General features: G+C 48.5%; 2 protein-coding genes across 10 annotated transcripts in view; one reads left to right on the forward strand and one right to left on the reverse strand.

Moving 5' to 3' along the window:
* Window positions 1–3,987, forward strand: part of LOC133416653 (unconventional myosin-VI-like) — a 35,368-nt gene extending 31,381 nt beyond the window's left edge. For all 7 annotated transcript variants that reach the window (XM_061703627.1, XM_061703629.1, XM_061703632.1 and 4 more), the window contains one exon: window positions 1,650–3,987. In XM_061703627.1, coding sequence (XP_061559611.1) covers window positions 1,650–1,849 — 200 coding nt within the window. In that variant the 3' untranslated portion in view covers window positions 1,850–3,987. The remainder of the gene's footprint in view (window positions 1–1,649) is intronic.
* Window positions 3,921–17,305, reverse strand: LOC133416652 (interphotoreceptor matrix proteoglycan 1-like). 3 transcript variants are annotated; one of them, XM_061703625.1, is made up of 18 exons: window positions 17,096–17,305; window positions 14,403–14,612; window positions 14,161–14,327; window positions 12,610–12,647; window positions 12,438–12,478; window positions 12,203–12,297; window positions 11,891–12,040; window positions 11,383–11,441; window positions 11,266–11,286; window positions 11,006–11,190; window positions 10,880–10,932; window positions 9,115–10,806; window positions 8,907–9,039; window positions 8,226–8,827; window positions 7,286–7,505; window positions 6,446–6,668; window positions 5,399–5,472; window positions 3,921–5,323 (listed from the first exon to the last, which is right to left on the reverse strand). In XM_061703625.1, exons 1-17 carry the CDS (start codon window positions 17,148–17,150, stop codon window positions 5,439–5,441), a joined length of 3,978 nt encoding a protein of 1,325 aa, XP_061559609.1. In that variant the 5' UTR covers window positions 17,151–17,305; the 3' UTR covers window positions 3,921–5,323; window positions 5,399–5,438. The 3 variants fall into 3 exon arrangements, with proteins under 3 accessions (XP_061559609.1, XP_061559607.1, XP_061559608.1); XM_061703623.1 differs by having other exon boundaries at window positions 8,907–10,806; XM_061703624.1 differs by having other exon boundaries at window positions 8,226–8,812; window positions 8,907–10,806; window positions 17,096–17,304.
* Between the last annotated feature and the right edge of the window lie 756 nt (window positions 17,306–18,061).

Here is an 18,061-nt window from a genome sequence, read left to right on the forward strand (position 1 = left end):
AGGATATCCCGGTACTTGGCCGCATTAATTTTTCCTTTGTCCCTGCAGCTGAAAAACCCCCCCACAGCATGATGCTGCCACCACCGTGCTTAACTGTTGGGACTGTATTGGACAGGTGATGAGCAGTGCCTGGTTTTCGCCACACACAGCGCTTAGAATTAAGGCCAAAAAGTTCGATCTTGGTCTCATCAGACCAGAGAATCTTATTTCTCACCATCTTGGAGTCCTTAGTTTTTTTTAAATTGTTTTTTTTAAGCAAACTCCATTGGGGCTATCATGTGTCTTGCACTGAGGAGAGGCTTTCCGTCGGGCTACTCTGCCAACAAGACCCGACTGGTGGAGAGCTGCAGTGATGGTTGACTTTCTAGAACTTTCTCCCATCTCCAGACTGCATCTCTGGAGCTCAGCCACAGTGATCTTTGGCTTCTTCTTCACCACTTTCACCAACGCTCTTCTCCCCCGATTGCTCAGTTTGGCCGGACGGCGAGCTTTAGACAAGGTTCTGGTCGTCCCAAACGTCTTCCATTTCGGGATAATGGAGGCCACTGTGCTCTTAGAAACATTAAGTGCAGCAGGAAGTTTTTTGTAACCTTGGCTAGATCTGTACCTTGCCACAATTTAGTGTCTGAGCTCTTCAGGCAGTTCCTTTGACCTCATGACTCTCATTTGCTCTGACATGCACTGTGAGCTGTAAGGTCTTCTCTAGACAGGTGTGTGGCTTTCCTAATCAAGTCCAATCAGTATCATCAAACACAGCTGGGCTCCAATGAAGGTGGAGAACATCTCAAGGATGATCAGAAGAAATGGACAGCGCCCGAGTTCAATGTAGGAGTGTCACAGCAAAGGGTCTGAATACTTGTGGCTGTGTGATATTTCAGTTTTTCTTTTTTTCATAAATCTGCAAGAATTCTGTTATTTTTCTGTCAATATGGGGTGCCATGTGTACATTAATGAGGGGAAAAAAAATAAACAAATGATTTTAGAAAATGGCTGCAATATAACAATGAATGAAAAATTTAAGGGGGTCTGAATACTTTCCATACCCACTGTGTGTTGATCTGATTTCATTCCCTCACCAATGACAATCCGGTCTTGGTGCAACCTACTTCCGTATTCGGTCAAACCGGTGGAAACGCTTCCTCGCTGTCGGGTGACCGCGACAAAGCAACTGTAGGAACTTTTTTTAATAGAAGATGTCATCACAGAGACCTCAAAGATGACAATATTCCATGGTTAGGCTTCGTTCGTGTTTTGCGTATATCATATTTGTGTAAATTGGTGATATACGCTTATTTAACTTTTGTCTGTAAACACCAGCCGTTAAATAAATAAGTTCGGCTTCAAAACATTCGCCTCATCAAAGTTTGCGTGGCAAACACAAGGACGTCCGCGATCCCGTTTTCCGGCTTTGGTCACGTGACCTTCCACGTAAAGCGGATTGTTTGGAGTATCGATAAGGAATCAAAATTGATCAATTCTTACCCATTTCAATGTCATTGTGCATGTGTATGGTGACAATGAAAGGCATTCTAAAGAAAATCCCCTCCCTCGACCTTCATCTGGATGTCAAGCACGTGGACAAGATGGCGTGAATGCAAACGTTTGCACGGTAGAATGGGAAATTAACGCGTCGTGTTTCTTGCCGGCAGGCAAAGACGACATGGAGATGTGCGAGCTGAGTCTGGACGAGACGGGCCTGTCCCGCAAGAGGGGGGCCGAGATCCTGCCCCGGCAGTTCGAGGAGATCTGGGAGCGCTGCGGCGGGGTCCAGTACCTGCGCAGCGCCATCCAGAACCGGCAGGCGCGGCCCACCTACGCCACCGCCATGCTGCAGGCCGCGTTCAAGTGAGCGCGCGCCGCCCGCACACCGGCAGGGAATCAACAAATTCTTCTTTTTTCTTGTCCTCTTGTTGTTTTTCTGCTTTTTGGCGGGTTTCGTGTCGAGGCCTTAAGTCTGTCGGGACTCTTTCGTGGCCCCCTAACGAGCGTTCCCGGTGAGCGTCGGGAATCCCCCCCCCCCCCCCCCCTTTCCCCCTACTTGTTTATGTGCTAGGAAGCATCAGTCGAAACCGTTTAACATCATGATTTCCTTTCATGTGTGTGATTAATGAAGGCTGGAGGCCTAACGTGGACGCTAAGGAATTGCATTTAATGATCGCGCCTGCAAATGTGAATTAACGACCGATGATGATGACGATGACGTTGTTTTCTCTGAAGTTTGTGGCCTCTGCGCAACTACAGCTACATCTCAATCAATTAGAATCGTGTCAAAAGCTTCATTTAGTTGACTTCAACTCAAAGTGAAAGTACTATAGAGATACACTGCACTTCACACGCAGTGAAATCTATCATGATTTTTTAAAAAATATAGCATTTTTGATCCTTATAGCTTACAACGGCGGCACGGTGAACAACTGGCGAACACGTCTGCCCCACAGTTGTGACGACGTGGGTTCAAATCTGGCCTCGCTTGTGTGGCGTTTGCATGTTCTCCCCCGTGCCTGCGTGGGTTATGTCGGTTTTCTCCCACATCCCAAAACGTGCACGCGACGTTAATTGAAGACTCTGTAGATGTGAATGGTTGTTTGTGTCTATGCGCCCTGCGACCAGTCTTTTGAGGTGGGCACCGGCACGCCCGCGACCCGAGTGAGGAGAAACTCTACGGAAATGGATGGATGGAGAGTTTACAGCAAACAAAAACCCCAAATTCACCATCTCGAGAAACTGGAATATTATGAAACAAACACTCAAGAAACAATAAAAATACATTTTCACAGGAATTTGTCCCCTGCAAAGTGTTTCATGAATCGAAATCGTGTACGAGTGCCGAAATAAATGAACTTTTCTAGCATATTCTTCTTTATTGAGATGTACCCGTTTGCATTTGCCACTCGGGCTCCGTGCTGACTAGCCACATTAGCCGGCCCGCGCTTGAGCAACGGTAGCAGCTAGCTGCATTAGCATCACGTTTTAGCAGTGAGCTAACGAGCGGCTAGCCGCGACCCGCTTGTTTGGTGCGGAATGCCGGCGTTTAGCCAACATGAGATCTACCGCCGACGTCGTCGATTGAACGACCAATCAAACTCCGATGATTCCGTCAGGTGACCTCGTAAGCCATCTTTGAACTGGAAGCCAGTTACCTCGCGCCGTCTTTTTTCTGCCATTTTGATCGAACGCCGACGTCGAGCAATAAAAACTACGAGAAGGCACGCACGCCGTCGAGCCGCGCTCGGCCCTTCGCGACGTCGCCGGTTCGCCGTGCGGGAAGCGGGTCGACCCCGCCCCGCCCCGTCCCGTCCCGACACCTTCGGCGTTACCTTCCTTCGTCCGGGACCGCTAAAAATGGCACAGCGGCCGAAAAGCTCAACCGAGCCGTGTTTCATCTTGACTGATGTCACGTCTCTCCTCAGCAGTTAATAAATGCACTCGTGTCACCTGACTCAAGACGTTGAAAGTGTCTTTGCGGCGGTGAGTCTTGGAAGATGCCGAGCAGTCTTGAAGTGTGTATCTTTCAGGGTCATTTTCATATCATTTGATCGATAATGGTAAAGACGTGGCCCACGGAATTTCCTTTGAAAACCAATTAATTTGACTCCGTAGGTGTGAATGCGAATGGTTTGTTTCCATGTGCCCTGCGATTGGCTGGCGACCAGTTCAGTCCAGGCCGCCTCTCGCCCGGAGTCGGCTGGGAGCATGTGCGAGGAGAAGCGCCACGGAAAATCAAGAAATGAAATTGATGATGATTTTTATTTTTGGCAGTTGTCGTCCATCAAAAGGTAATAATTGTTTCTCGGAAGAAATGTGTATTTTTTTTATTTTTTTGTCCTGTTCGGCTGTTGGGTCAAGCAGGATGGAGGATCTGTGTCCCTTTTATGCCGGAACGGTTTTACTGTGTCACAGTGGAGCTTTTAAGCTTCTGCTGTGGTTTCTTAGCAGTATCATTGAAGTTTATTGAGAATCAGAGTCGAACAGAACACATTTTCTAGAGGGGAGAGAGAAGCGAAGACAAAAGACAAAGCACTAATTGTAGACAGGATGAGAAAAGTACGTCATTACGTTATCTCCGACACTGAAAGATGAAATATGAGCGTTGCACGGGGCTGTCGTGCTACACCCTGTGAGGGAAGGACAGGACAAGCTAGAGCATGCAGGACAAGGGTCCTGAACCCGGCTGTACAACTCAAGCGTGGTGGGATTGACCGTGTAAATTATAAGTCGACAGGACGAAGCTATGAGTGAGGGGAAACGCAAGCGATTCGCATATTCATGAGTTATTTGACGCAGTCGGCGAGTGGCCCCACACCCAGTGAAAGAGTCCCGGGGCTGCGTGCCTGCGGACACGCGCGAGTGAATTTGACAAGCACAAAGACTGACGGGAGTGTCCTGTAATTGCCGTGCCTGGGATCGGGCCCAGGGGTCCACCCGAGAGCGGCCCGGCGGACGGGACACGTCCCGCGCCGAGGGGCCCCGACAACTGGCCACCCGGTGGGGGCCGCGGGGACCCGATGACCCCCCCCCCCCCCCCCCCCCACCCTCAGGAGAGCCAGAGCAGAAAAATCATGCCAAACTGTCTTTAGTGCGCTTGCTGTCTGAAATGAGTTTGATGATTTGCAATGTGTTTGGTGAATATGGTCATGACATTTTTGGATCGATCAGATTTTTCTCCAATTGCTTAATTTGCCTTTTCCATGAAAACGAGCACACATCTGTGTCGTTGCGTCTTTTCCAAACGGTCCTACTTTGTTACTCCGCTCCCGATGTTGCGATACTCCGGAGGGATCTGTGAGCTGAATTACCAGGCTGAGGCAACCATTTTGCATTCACACAATAGCGGACAGCAAAATAAATGCTGTTATTTCTGAGATATGAATGAATATGCTTGAATTTGTGAGTCGGAACTCTTGTATGTCTTTACTGTTATTACGATTGTAATGGGTTCAATGAGTAGCCGCAGTAGCCTCTGATGTCCTCCTCAGGGCTTCCCGAACGAGTGCTGCCGCTGCCGCTGCCGCTGCTCCTCCTCACAATTTGAAACCTTCTGAATGGGTCTCGGAACGAGTGTGTGAACTTGACCGTGTTAACACGTGACCAAAGCAAACCAGTTAAGCAGCAAGACAAAAAGAGGTTTTGACACATTTTGTTTGGTGAAATGGAAGAAACATTGAACGAGTCATGTGAACAAGCAGCGGAAGATCTAGGAAAGCGCAACTTCCCCCTTTGCCACCTAGAGGGCGCTCTGAGATGACGAAGGCGGGCCAGCGGTTTTCTTTTCGTCGTTCGAGGTTCTCATGAGAAGATAAACGTTGATTGAAAGAAGCTGAAGCTGCAGGAGACAACGAGTTCCATCTTGAATCCTCAAGACGAGAAAACCGGAATTCGAGCAAAATTGAATGTTCACCTGCTGTCGTGGGCTCGCGACTTCCAGGACGTCGGGCGTTTTAAGCCGCCAGGAGGCGCTCGCTGCCTTTGGACCTGCGCGACAACATGACGAAACAGAAAATATTGCACGTCTGCCATGTTTGGATCGATGGGTTGCGCGATCTATTTTTCATTGTTTTCTTGATGTTGCTCTCTAAAATTTGGGGTATGAGTGAGCTTGACAGACCCCACGTAACCCCTAATGACCCTAAACCGGAGAACGCCACAACAGATGCGCCGCCACGAGATGTCGGCTTCCCGTCGCACAACTTGAAATACTCGTAAATTGAGTTTCAAAACTACGAAGTCAAATGATCACACAATTGAATAGTGTGCGGAAGCAAAATAGTGATTTCTTCGTTGTTTTTTAAAAATGGTCTTTCAATCATTCTCGTGTTCATGCAGCCCAATGGGGGGCACAAGCCGGTCCCGAGCACGGATAAATGCAGAGGTTGCGTCAGGAAGGTCATCCGGCTTAAAACTTTGCCAAACAAATATGAGCGTTCATCCAAGTAATTGGTAGAAGGATGATGAGGAGGGAGCGCGAAGAAGACCAAAGAGAAGGTTGATGGATGTCGTGAGGGAAGACATGAGGGCAGTCGGTGCTCGAGATGGGCTGACGTGGAAAAGGATGACGCGCAGTGGCGACCCCAAAAGGGACAAGCCCAACGGAAAAGAAGAAGACGTCATTTTCGTGTTGTCATTAGGCGGTGTTGTGTTTGGAATTTTCAGGGTGGGCGGTAATTTACAGTGAACAAAATCCAGAATTCTCCTTGACAGGTGAAAATCAGCAATATCGACGGACAATACAAATATCATAAAAATATGAAAACTTTTACTCCTTCCAAACAAAGAGAGCGAGGGGAGGAAACCTAGTATGTTTCAACTCCGAAATGTTCAACCAAACCATGGAGTAATAATAACTCCATAACCATAATCCTGAAAGTCTGCTAGCTTAATGCTTACATGTAATGGGAGGCACCATAGGTGTGCTAACAGAAACTAGCATGCACATTCTCTTAGTCACCTGCACACGGCGCCGCGTCCAGGTTCCACGTGACACACTGCGCCGTCTCCGCATCGTCCGGGTCGGAGCTCACAGACACTCCGACACGGAAGGCCGTCCACAGACAGGAAGCCCGGCTCGCACTGGCACCGCGCCTCCCCGGACCGCCACGATCCCGGCAACTCCAGGACGCAGCGAGAACCGACTCCGCAGCCCAGGAACTTGCAGGGGTCGGCCCGGTCAGCTAAGGGGGCCGGTGACGTGATCGCGGGGTTAACACTTTAAAATCACTGAGTAGCTACTACCTGTCTGCGTTCATGAACATAAATGAACTGACATAAGGAACATTTCAGGCTGACGGTTTCCTGAATCGCAGCGTGCGGACCGCGCGGTTAGCACATCTGCCTCAAATCGGGGGTTCAAACCTTGGCGAAAGACTTCGTCCCTGGGTTTTTCCTCCCAAACTCCCCGAAACACGTTCGCATGTTAGCTTCCTTGAAGGCCAAAAAAGACTAGCTGGCGACCCGTTCCCCCCCCGACCCTGGCGAGGATTTAAGCTCTGAACTCTTTGCCAACAAACCTCCGCAACTCAGGCTCTTTCGCCACTTTCAAATCCAAATTCAAAACCCGCCAGTTCAGGATCGCCTACTCAAACTAATTGCACCGCCCTTATTTATTTAGTTCTTACGTATAATTCTGTTTGCAATGTTGCCTTCTTGATGTGCAGTGTCCTTGAGGGCCACGAAAGGCGCTTGCAAATAAAATGTGTTATGTGGTTGGATGTTTTCCGGACGCTAATCACAGCGCCGCCGCATGGCCGTTGTACGTAAGCAGAAGAGAGCGGGCATATTGAAAGGTCACCTGGCTCAACATCCAGCGAGCGGCTATCGATGTCGATGTGCAGGAGCGCGGCAGCGGCGGAGCAGAAATCCCGCAGGACGCACTGGACCGCCTCCGTGATGTTGTATGGCACCGACTTGGCCAACTTCATCCTGCTGTTCACCACCACGCTGCCTTTGCGGAAGTTCAGGATCTCCAAGTTGCGGAATCCCGTCAGGTTGGCCTGCAAGTACGGCAACAGCTTTTGGGGGGGTTAAGGGTGGGGGTGGGTCGTCAGAGGGGGGCGTGGGGCCACGCAAAGATAACAAAAAACAAGAAAAATATTGATGAATTATCAAAGGTCTTCTGTCTACTAAGTTATGATCTTTAACGTGGAGAAACGAGCTCTAGCGCAGGGGTCACCAGGTAGCCCCCAAGGACCACATGAATAGCCTGCGAGCCTGTTCTAAAAATAGCTCACCAGTGATGGGACATTGTGATTTTCTAGGAATGCTGCAGAAGGGATCATTTGAAAATGTTAACACTGGAAGAGATTTATAGAAATAAAGTGTTGCGTATTGATGTTTATCAGTTTCTGAATTACTGTGAGAAATCTTTAACATGATCAGTATCGTCACATAAATGATGATCATAAATTATTCATAACACACAATAATAACATTACCAAAGTTCATTTGAGCAAATTGGTTGTTTCTGTCGTGTGTATTAAACTGGTCGTCCGTCACATTAATCAGTACCCAACAAGTAGATCTCAGTTCCGAAAAGGTTGGTGACACCTGCGTCTAGCGTCTATATGGGTAGACTTTGGAGCAGTTTTGGCTGATCAGAAAGGTCCCATTTTCAAACAACACACGTTCACCACATGAACCTGCAGGTCCAGTTACGTAATTTTAGCCAAATAGGCTCAAATCAACTAACGAGGAGGCAGCCAGCTCTGTTAGCCACGGTCATTGCAACTCACCACATTAAGGAAGGTGTTCTCCAGGGTCCTGTACTCAGGTGAGGTCTTGTTAAAGAGGTCCTCCGAGAAGTCAATGTTGGTGACGCGCAGGCTGAAAAAGACCACCAGCTCCCGGCCGTGAGTGGCTGTTGTCATTGTGGGTGTGGTCAGGTATCTCACAGTGGGTGGGGCCGTGGCGCTGTCTGACGTGCGCGCCACAAAAAAGCCGCTCCCTTCGTCTGGTGGGTTCGTGGTCACCAGGTCTGCTTGTTCTACTTCCTCTGCCAGGTCCCTGACAGCCTCGCCGACAACGTCCTCCGCAGCGACCGGTCTACTCATCTGGTTTTCAGCTTCTTTCATGTCCTCCTCAATGATGATGATGGACGGTGCACTCTGTTCATGTGGTTCCGCCACCTCGAAGAGTCCAAGGTCCACAGTTGGGCCATGAGAAGAGAATCCAGCAGCAGAAGTTGTTGCCGGTGCTGCTGAGGAGTCTGAAGCTGTTGTTGCTGGTTTCTCAGGCATCGCTCTCACACTGGCATCACTTTTTAGTGTGAAATCCTTTTTGGCCTCCTCCAGCAAGTCCTCCTGTGATCCAGCACCTCTGTCTGAAGGAGTCATGTCTTTTAAATGATGGAGACAAATGCTTGGTGTAGCTGGGATAAGAGCATCAATGTTCAGGTTCCAGGTTGCTTTACTCACCTGCTGGCTCAATAGAAGTCTTGGCTGATTCTGCAGCATTGATGTCCAGTCCCACCTGATGGTGCACACCATTCGATCCCACCTCAGAGACCAAGTTGTCAATGATGGGATATTTGAGTTCACCTGCGTCCTCCTCACCTGTTACCGGAATTTCGGGCAAATGAGCATTCTCCAGAGGCCTGTGGCTTGGTGCCACAGGCTTAAGGACCTCACCTGTATTTTCTACGACGAGAAGATCTCCTTCCTTATCAAATGGGGCAAAGACCTGAATGGTTTCAGCTTGTGATTCAGTGGTGTCATGCTCCAGGACCGCTTCTAAAATGTCAATCGTTTCCTCTTCATTTGGTTCAGGAATATAAATGTTTTCCTCTTTTGGTTCTGCACTGTTAACTTGTTCATCCCCCTTTGTTTCTGGCATCAGCTCCAGCTCTCCTGCTTCTAGTACTTTCATTGAATTGTCCATTTCTTCCTCTGTTTCTGACTCAGGAACATATCCTGTCTCTTCCTCAACTCCTACTGGATGGAGTTCAAAACCCACTAGTGCTCCTCCACTATGTTCTGGAACGCTTGCTGGTGTTTGTGATTCTGCAACTTCCTTATCTCCTGTTTCATTCTCCTCTATAATTAGAGCTGGTTCTGGTTGAGATGCTGCCTTAGTTGCACCAAGTGCCTCCTCTGAATCTACGAATGAATCCCTTGGAGTCGTAACCACAGGAACCGCTTCTGGTTTTGGAACAGCAACCATTTTCTCCTTAATTGTTGTGGAACTTGTAGTAGCCGGTTTCTCTAAAACATCTATTGTTTGTGCCACAACATCAGGCAAGAGTTCTGTCGGAACACCATGTAACGTTTCCTCTGGAACATCTAGTGTTTCCGCAACATCAGGCAAGAGCTCTCCTGTAACGCCGGGTAACATTTCCTCTACAACATTTTGTGCTTCTTCGAGAACATGAGATAAATGTTCCTCTGAAACAACAGTTATTGGTTCTTCAAGAAGAGTAGGTATTGTTTCCTGTGAAACATTAGGTATGATGTTTTGATGGCTAACATTTTGCACATGTACTTCTGTCTCAGGAAATCGTTCTTCTTCCATATCATGTGGTTCTTCTGCCTTTGCCTTCTGCTCAACCACGTCATCATCTGACTTTCCTTCTAGTGCCAATCCTTGTGGCTTTAAAACTTCAAGTGCCTTGTCCTCTGTTCCGGGAACATCCAAGGGTAAGTCTGCCAGTTCAGGGAACAATTCTTGTTTTCCTCCCATCGTCTCCTCATCTGGCATGTAAACATTCTCTCCCTCCAGCTCATAAACCTCAGTTGGTACGGATGTCCGGTCCAAAACCTCAAGGACTTCTTGGGCAGGCTTCACTGCTAACTCGCTCAATGATGTTGCTGACTCAGGCCCCAATTCCAAACTGTCCTCTATGGGGGCATGAACACCCAAGTCTGTTAGGGAAATAGCTTTTGCGAAAACCTCTGTTGGCTCAGTGGACATCTGGCCTCTGGCAGCTGACAGCGTGGTGGCGACAAGGCTTGAGTCCAAAGGTTTGTCAGCCGGAGATGAGGTCAGTGAAATGTGCGTGGTGGGGGTCTGGTTGTCCTCAGACATTAAGTCCAGGTCAGCCATTGCAGGAGGGCTCGGTGTGTAGTCCCGGACAAGTTCTCCCGTTTCAGTGTGATGGAAGGTCTCAATTTTATGAGAAATGATCAACTCCTCTTCTTCACTGGATGGCTCCAGTGCATCTGGCTCAAACCTCAGGTCCTCCTCGTCAGAGAGATCCAGTAGCGTGACTAGCGCATTCTCCTTCTCCAAGGGAGATAGGGGGACCTGTGGACGAATTTTATCCAACTCTGGGTCATCCAAGAACACTTCAAATTCGTTGTTGGAGTTGGGTTCACTGCCCTAAGGAGCGACATGATCACAATCATCAGATGCCATCTTTTCCCACTTGGCCTTCCTTCACATGTCCGATTACCTCCACGCCAGGTTCCCGTAAGGAGGACGACGTTGGCGCAGGAAGGACATCCCCTGCAACCAAACAAGCAATCACAGTTATCCATGTAACATGTTCCACATTTTACACATACAACCTCCCCTGTACCTGGGTCAAAGTACAAGGATTCCAGATCGACTGGAAGGGACGCATCCTCCTGCAGCGCTTTTCTCACCATCTCCCTCAGTTTGGAGTCAGCCGACGCCGTAGGAGTGGCGTCCACTGCCTCAGAGCGGGTTTCCGGGGACGTTATTTCAAAGACCAGGGAGTAGTGGACTGTGATTCCTCCAACACTGAACGGGAAGCAGAGGAACTACTTCAGCAACAATCTGACAAATCACCAGAACCACAACCAGAAAACAAAGTACCTGTCAGCATCCTGCGTCTCGCTTGCAATTGGGAACAAAGAGTGAGACATATTTTCAACTGCTGTTGACATTTCACCGTTCAACGGCGGGAATGACACAGGCAGCGGGCGGGGCTACCTGATTCGCAGTACACGGATGCTTTTGAATCCCGGACGTTTGTCAAAAACGTGCTGCATCTGTGGAAGAAACACTTTGTTCAAATACGGCCATGCCTAGCGCCTTCAATGCCTTCAAGGTCCTCAGCGCCTTCGCTAATCGTGTGGTGGGGCGCCAATTTGTGGGAGAGCATGAATCACTGCCGTCTATCTTTGGCCAGCTGGAATCTGGTGTGACATAATAGTCTTTGGAACGTAATCAGATAACTTCCTGCTGGGAATGGACCTGATGCGACTCCATCAACTCCGAGCACCACAATGAGCACAACAAAAAGGACAACATGACTGCCAGGAAATGGCGTGTGAGGGCGAGATTGTGCCGAGAAGGCAAAATGTTGAAGAAAGCTTGAAGCTGTAAAGAAGCTGATGTTAGAGTCTTCTTCATCATAAACATATATTCAGGAAGTGATGTAGAACTTCACTAGTTCTCTACAACGTCTTTTGAACTTCTCTGCAACAGCACGACCCACCTGGTCCTGCAGGTGGTGAGCCAGGTCGATGTATTGGGGAGAGTCTGGGTCGTCCAGCAGTTCTCTGTAACCCGGATCCACTAAATCGATGCTGAACGCCACCCTCTGCTCTGCCGGACTCTCAGGGACAACGTTAGGAATGTCAGAGTCCTTTGCCAACGGTGTGGGCAAGGGGGTGGTCAGGTTGGGGGAGAAAACACCTTTAGTCTGGTTCTGGTCTTTGGAGGTCAATGTACTTTTTATTGATTATGTTTAAGTTGTAGCTGCTGCACAAATGCAGAAACTCCAAATTCTAAATACTACTGCTCCTACCTCCTCTACGTCCTCCATGGTGGTCCACTGTTGATCAGGGGCAGAACCAGGAGAGGAAGTGGCCTGGTGGGGGAGAGCGGTGGTCGACAGAACTTCTGGAACCGACAGAACATGAAAGAGTTTGATAGAGAACGTCCACAACGGTCAGAACCACCACAGTTGTTGGTAGTGTAAGTAAGTAGTAGTAAGAAGTTAAGTTTTGTTTTTGCTATGACGTTCCAATGCGCATTCCCACCTCGCGTGTCGTGCGTGACAGGACTTGGAGTCAGCAAACCTCTGCGGAAGAATACCAGTGTCCGGTTAGATGCATTTGTGGTTGTGGCATAAAAAACAAAAGATGTGTTTGAAAAGGTCAATCAGGGTCAGTTGAAGGCCTTTGTGAGAGAAAAGCTGAGGTGGCCGCCTACCGTGATGGCGGCCGCTCGTTTCTGAGGCGCTTCATCCTCTGCACACAAACACAACAAACACCACAATGAATGTGTGAGTCTTACTAAACAACCCCAATAGAAAAGGTCAACTTTGCCCCTGTTGTCACGCACAAGTCCATAAATAAGGATTTCCACAATCATACTGGCCACTTATGTGCTTGAGAAGTGTGCGCACCATTTGCACAATTGACATTGTTCCAGATTATCACACTGCTAGTCACTTTAAACTGCTTGAATTTCTTGAAGGCTCTGCGCCATTTGCACAATGGTCACAGTACCAGACTATTGCTCTATTAGTCATTTGTAACTGCTCTAAATTTCTTGAGGACATCATTTGCACAATTGTCAAAAAATAATAAGAATAATGTATCGGCATTACCACATTGCTGGTAACCTTTTATTGCTCAGTGTCATTTCATGTTTTTACGTCTCAGCAGTATTTTCTGTCAAACGGCTGTCTGTCGTCGTACTCGAGCGGCTCCGGCTACCGGAGACAAATTCCTTGTGTGTTTTTTTGGACATACTTGGCAAATAAAGAGGATTCTGATTCTGATGCAACTTTTCATTTACATGCCAACTAATTATTACTGCTGACCACTACTTACGCTAAGATTACGCTTAGATGAAATTTTCATGACGCAAGCTTTCTTTTAATCTTGTGCCAACACTTGTAAAGATTCTGGAAAATGAATTCGGATATTTGTTTCTGAATATACGTACATAGATAATTACTGAAAACGTACAAAGATTTGTAACTACTGTAAGTAGTACACAGTCGTGGAAATATAGCATTCGCTGTTTTTCACCGCTTTTTTGACCATGGGTAAAACGGGGCTTGGGCATGAGCCCTTCTCCCCCACTACATAAAAACGTAAGCACCTTCGTTTGCATCAGCGGTTATCCGGTGCAACCGGGAACTGCTTTGGCACGCCGCACACTGAGCGTCATGGCCAAAAGCCACTGAAGTGGGGGCCGTCGCAAAAAATATATTTTGAGAGGCTGTCGGCAATGATCAGCGCGCTGTCCACGGACTGCACCCGCGCATTCCGGTGACACAGAGTTTGTACATGTGAAATTAGAAATATAGTTCAGTTATTATTGCCAACTGGCTGGGTCTCGTTTACGCTTAAAACCTGGAAGCGCGTGTGCACTTTTGATTGGCTGTCGATACCTCCGCTGGACACACTCCATCCACCGGAGGGAAGCTTTAAGCGGATATATTTTCGCGGTTCAAACATGGAGGGATGTCGAGGCATAAGAAAGATATGTGGTATTTGATTGACATTTGAGCGGCGTGGTTTCAGCGCATTCAGTGGACACGCCCCCAGCTTTTGAGAGCAGAGGGAAGAGCTTGATTTTCACCATTTTGAAACCTCATTTGTATACTTTTCATACTTTTAGCATTCAAATTTGGCTGTGTCATTAACAAGACTCTTCTCTGGGGTGTCAACTATATAAGCCATTTCATTTCACTTTACAGGGACTTGAAATATGTGTGTGAGATTTGCTGTGGCTGTTGGTGGTTTTCACCACGTGGATCATGTGCAAGTGCTCCTCAGAGTTGCTGAAGTTTCTGGCGATGTCGGCGATGCAAAGCGTCTCCTGCTGACATGCGTGAACCCAGCGCTGGTACTCGCTGGTCCCGGGAATCCTGTCTAAGAAGATCCTGTAGGCCTCCCACACGGCCTCCTGGCACACTGGCACGGGAAAGAAAGGGGGGGGGGGAATTAGGCTTGACAAATGAAGATCAGCAAAGGCGTGGACAAGCGCACCTCGGAGCTGGTAGTAGGACCGATGGCTGGCCAGAACCTCGCTGACGCTCTCCTGAGGGCAGACCCTCACCCCGGTGTGCAGGAAAACCGACCTCTTGGATCGGCGCTTGCCGAGCCCCGACGGCGGCGATGTCTTCAGGAATGATGCCAGGGAGACGGACGGCGATACCGCCTCCTCCTTCAGACCCAAGTCTAGCGGGGCACTCCTGCCTGCATTGGAGAACAACGCAGAGGCTGAAAATGCTTATTTCTGGATTAAATAAATAATTTCTTGAGCTCCGTGATTGTCTTTGGTTGTATTTGTTCTCTGAGCAATTATTCTAACGAGGCTCCACAGCAACTCCTCACTCGTGGGGTCATCCCGTTCCACTTTCTCAGGACGCAAGTTAAAGTGGGAAGAAAAAAGCTTTGGGAATTTCATTGTTTTCTGAACACATTTGTCATCAAATCAAAGTCAAGGGTATTGACCCACACATTCAGTATAAGGTGACAAAAATAATAACAGCATTTTTTTGTTAACTTTCATGTCTTAATTGGGCGGCACGGTGGCCGACTGGTGAGCACATCTGCCTCGCAATTCTGAGGCCCGGGGTTCAAATCCCGCCCCCGCCTGTGTGGAGTTTGCATGTGTGGCTTTTCTCCGGGCACTCTCATTTCCTCCCACATCCCCAAAACACGCGTGGTAGGTTGGTTGAAGACACTAAATTGTCCGTAGGTGTGAATGTGAGTGCGAATGATTGTTTGTTTCTATGTGCCCTGCGATTGGCTGGCGACCAGTTCAGGGTATTGCCCGCCTCTCGCCCGAAAATAGCTGGGATAGGCTCCGGCACGCCCGTGACCCTAGTGAGGAGAAGCGGTACCGAAAATAGATGGATGGATGTCTGAATTGAGAACAACCAAAAAAAAAACAAAAAAACCTCATCGTGCTTGTGGAAAACGTATGCAAACCCTTGAGTTAACGGCATCCAAAAAGCTAATTGGAGTCTGCTTTTAGCACACCTGTCGTCTCGATAAGAGTTGAGTGTAGAGGTGTAGACTACAGCTACTTAGAATGCTCAAAAAACCCTCAAAACGTTTGAAATTTGCTCTGTACAAGAAGAACAGGCTTATGCGAGCCATGCCTGGCACAAAAAGAAAAGACAATTCAGAGGATCTACATCAACAATTGTTGATTTACAGTACATAGAGCTGGCAAGAGTTATAAAGTTATTCCAAAGAATTTCGAAATGGAGACACTTTGGGACTGTTGCTACCCTAGCAACAAGTGGGCGCTCAGTCAAAATGACAGCAAGCCCACAATGAAGACTCTTCAGTGGGTTTCAGAAAACCCCGAATGAAGGCATTTTTGGAACTGGCCCACATCTTTGTTCATGAGTCGCAAAACACTGAACAAGCAGGATGTGCACAGCACGACATTACGAAGGAAACCACTTCGTACTAAAGAGAACATTTCCGCACGCCTGTTTGCGAAGCGATGTCTGGGCTCTCTGCCTTCGAGATTGGGTGAGAAGCTCGGTCCTACGGGAGAGGCTCAGACCCGAGCTGCTGCAATTACGCATCGAGAGGAGCCAGATGAGGCGGTTAGGACGTCTGATGAGGATTCCTCCCGGACGCCTCCCCGACGAGTTGTTCCGGGCCCGTCCCGCCGGGAGGAGGCCCCAGGGACAACCCAGGACACACATCCGTCTCCCGGCTGGTCTGGGAACAGAGCTGGACGAAGTGGCTGGGGAGAGGAAAGTCTGGGCTTCCCTTTTCAAACTGCTGCCCCTGCGACCCGATCCCGGATCAGTGGGAGAAAATGGATGGATGGATGGATGGATGTTTGCAAAAGAGTACACTGACACATCGCAGCGGTTTTGGCAAAATGTTTTGTGGACTGATGAAACTAAGATTGAACAATTTGGAAGAAAAAAATGCGGTTCCACATCTAGCCTAAAGAAGGCACACATACAAATTCCACCTTTTGGAGTGGCCAAGTCAGAGCCCAGACCTCAACACAATAGAGATGCTACGGATTGAGTTGGAGAGGGGCCTACACGAGACGTCCAGAGAGTAGGACAGAACTAAAGCAGTTGTGCCAGGAAGAATGGGCCAAAGGTCATCCTCAGTCCTCAATGATGTGCGGGTCTGATCCACAGCTACAGGAAGCATGAAGGGGGTCAACCAGTTGGAAATTCAAAGGGTTCCCATATTTTTACCACAAGCACTATAGGTTTTGGGCGCTTGCTCTCTTTAGACACATTATACTGTATTTGTCAATCGGCTTCATTTAGAGGACGATCAGATCACATTTTATGAGCAATCTATTCAGAGAAGCACGACATTCCAAAAGGTTCCTAAATACGTTTTCTCGCCACTTCATGTTGCCAATGCGTGCCATGTCACGGTGTTGCGTCCCCTTTATGCAAGACCAAGCAAAAGCCCAAACAGTCCTTCAGGACACCTGCCTATGTGACCCCCCCTCGCCTCCGAGAAGGAATGCATCGTGAGGATCTCTCAGCAGCTCTCATTCAAGTCCTTTTCAACAGCAACATGGCATACTGCACATAAGAGTCCCGTCAGTGGTTAGGCAGCTTGTGTGAGTGGGATGAAGGATTACTTACGCAATCCTAATGCGCTTCCGCGGTTCAAAAAGTCACCCGAGTCTTTGTCATCGTCATCATTCTTGACGAACACAAAAGAATCCGACTCACCTTGGACCTGCCAAGCGAGGACGAGGAGCAGCAGCAGTCGCAAGGCCCAGAGCATCGTGGCAAAAACGAGAACAGTGACAGGCGGATGGCGAGGTGCTCTGCTCCTCTCGCGGACGTCACACGCAGGCCGGCCAGCGTCCCAAGCCTCCTGAGGAATTGTGGGAGGGAAAGTGCCGGTCGCTCCGCCCAAAGGAATTGTTGGACACCCGCCGGGTTAAAAACCTTTACTCTGTTTTGGGAATAATCTGTTTATCTGCTGCTCAGACATAATCCCGCTTTACCAGCGCAGCTCGCTGCCCTCATCCTGTTAGTGGATTTCACCCACCGCACCAGCTGGACCCCCGGCCAGAAAGATGCCCCGCAATCACTGCGACAATCCCGCACAAGTTTCCCCTGAATCACTTTAATGTTCCTGTGCGTGATGCTCCAGAATCACCGTGACATTCCTGTTTCGAATTCCCCAGAATTACAGCAACATTCCTGCTCCAGATTCTCCGGAATCGCTGTAACGTTCCTGTTTAGAATTCTGGAGAATCACGACAGCATTTATGGTCAAGTTGCCTCAGAATCACAGCAACAATCCTGTTCAAGATGACCCAGAATTGCCTTTTTTTATCTTTTTTTTTATGGAATTGCCGTAACTTTCCTGTGTGGAATTCCGAAGAATCGCAGCAACATTCCTGTCCGAGATTCCCCCGAATCACAGCAACATCCGTGTTCGAGATTACCCCGAATCGCCGTAACATTCCTGTTCAAGATTACCTACCCACAATTGCCATAACGTTCCTGTTTCGAATTCCCCAGAATCATTGCAACATTCCTGTTCAAGATTCCCCAGAATCACTGCAACATTCCTGTTAAGGCTTCCTCAGAGTCGCCGTAACGTTCTTGTTTAGAATTACCGAGAAACACTACAACATTCCTGGTCGAGTTGCCCCAGAGTCACAGCAACATTCCTGCTCAAGA

The sequence above is a fragment of the Phycodurus eques genome, chromosome 18 (assembly GCF_024500275.1).
Source record: "Phycodurus eques isolate BA_2022a chromosome 18, UOR_Pequ_1.1, whole genome shotgun sequence".
Taxonomy (NCBI): domain Eukaryota; kingdom Metazoa; phylum Chordata; class Actinopteri; order Syngnathiformes; family Syngnathidae; genus Phycodurus; species Phycodurus eques.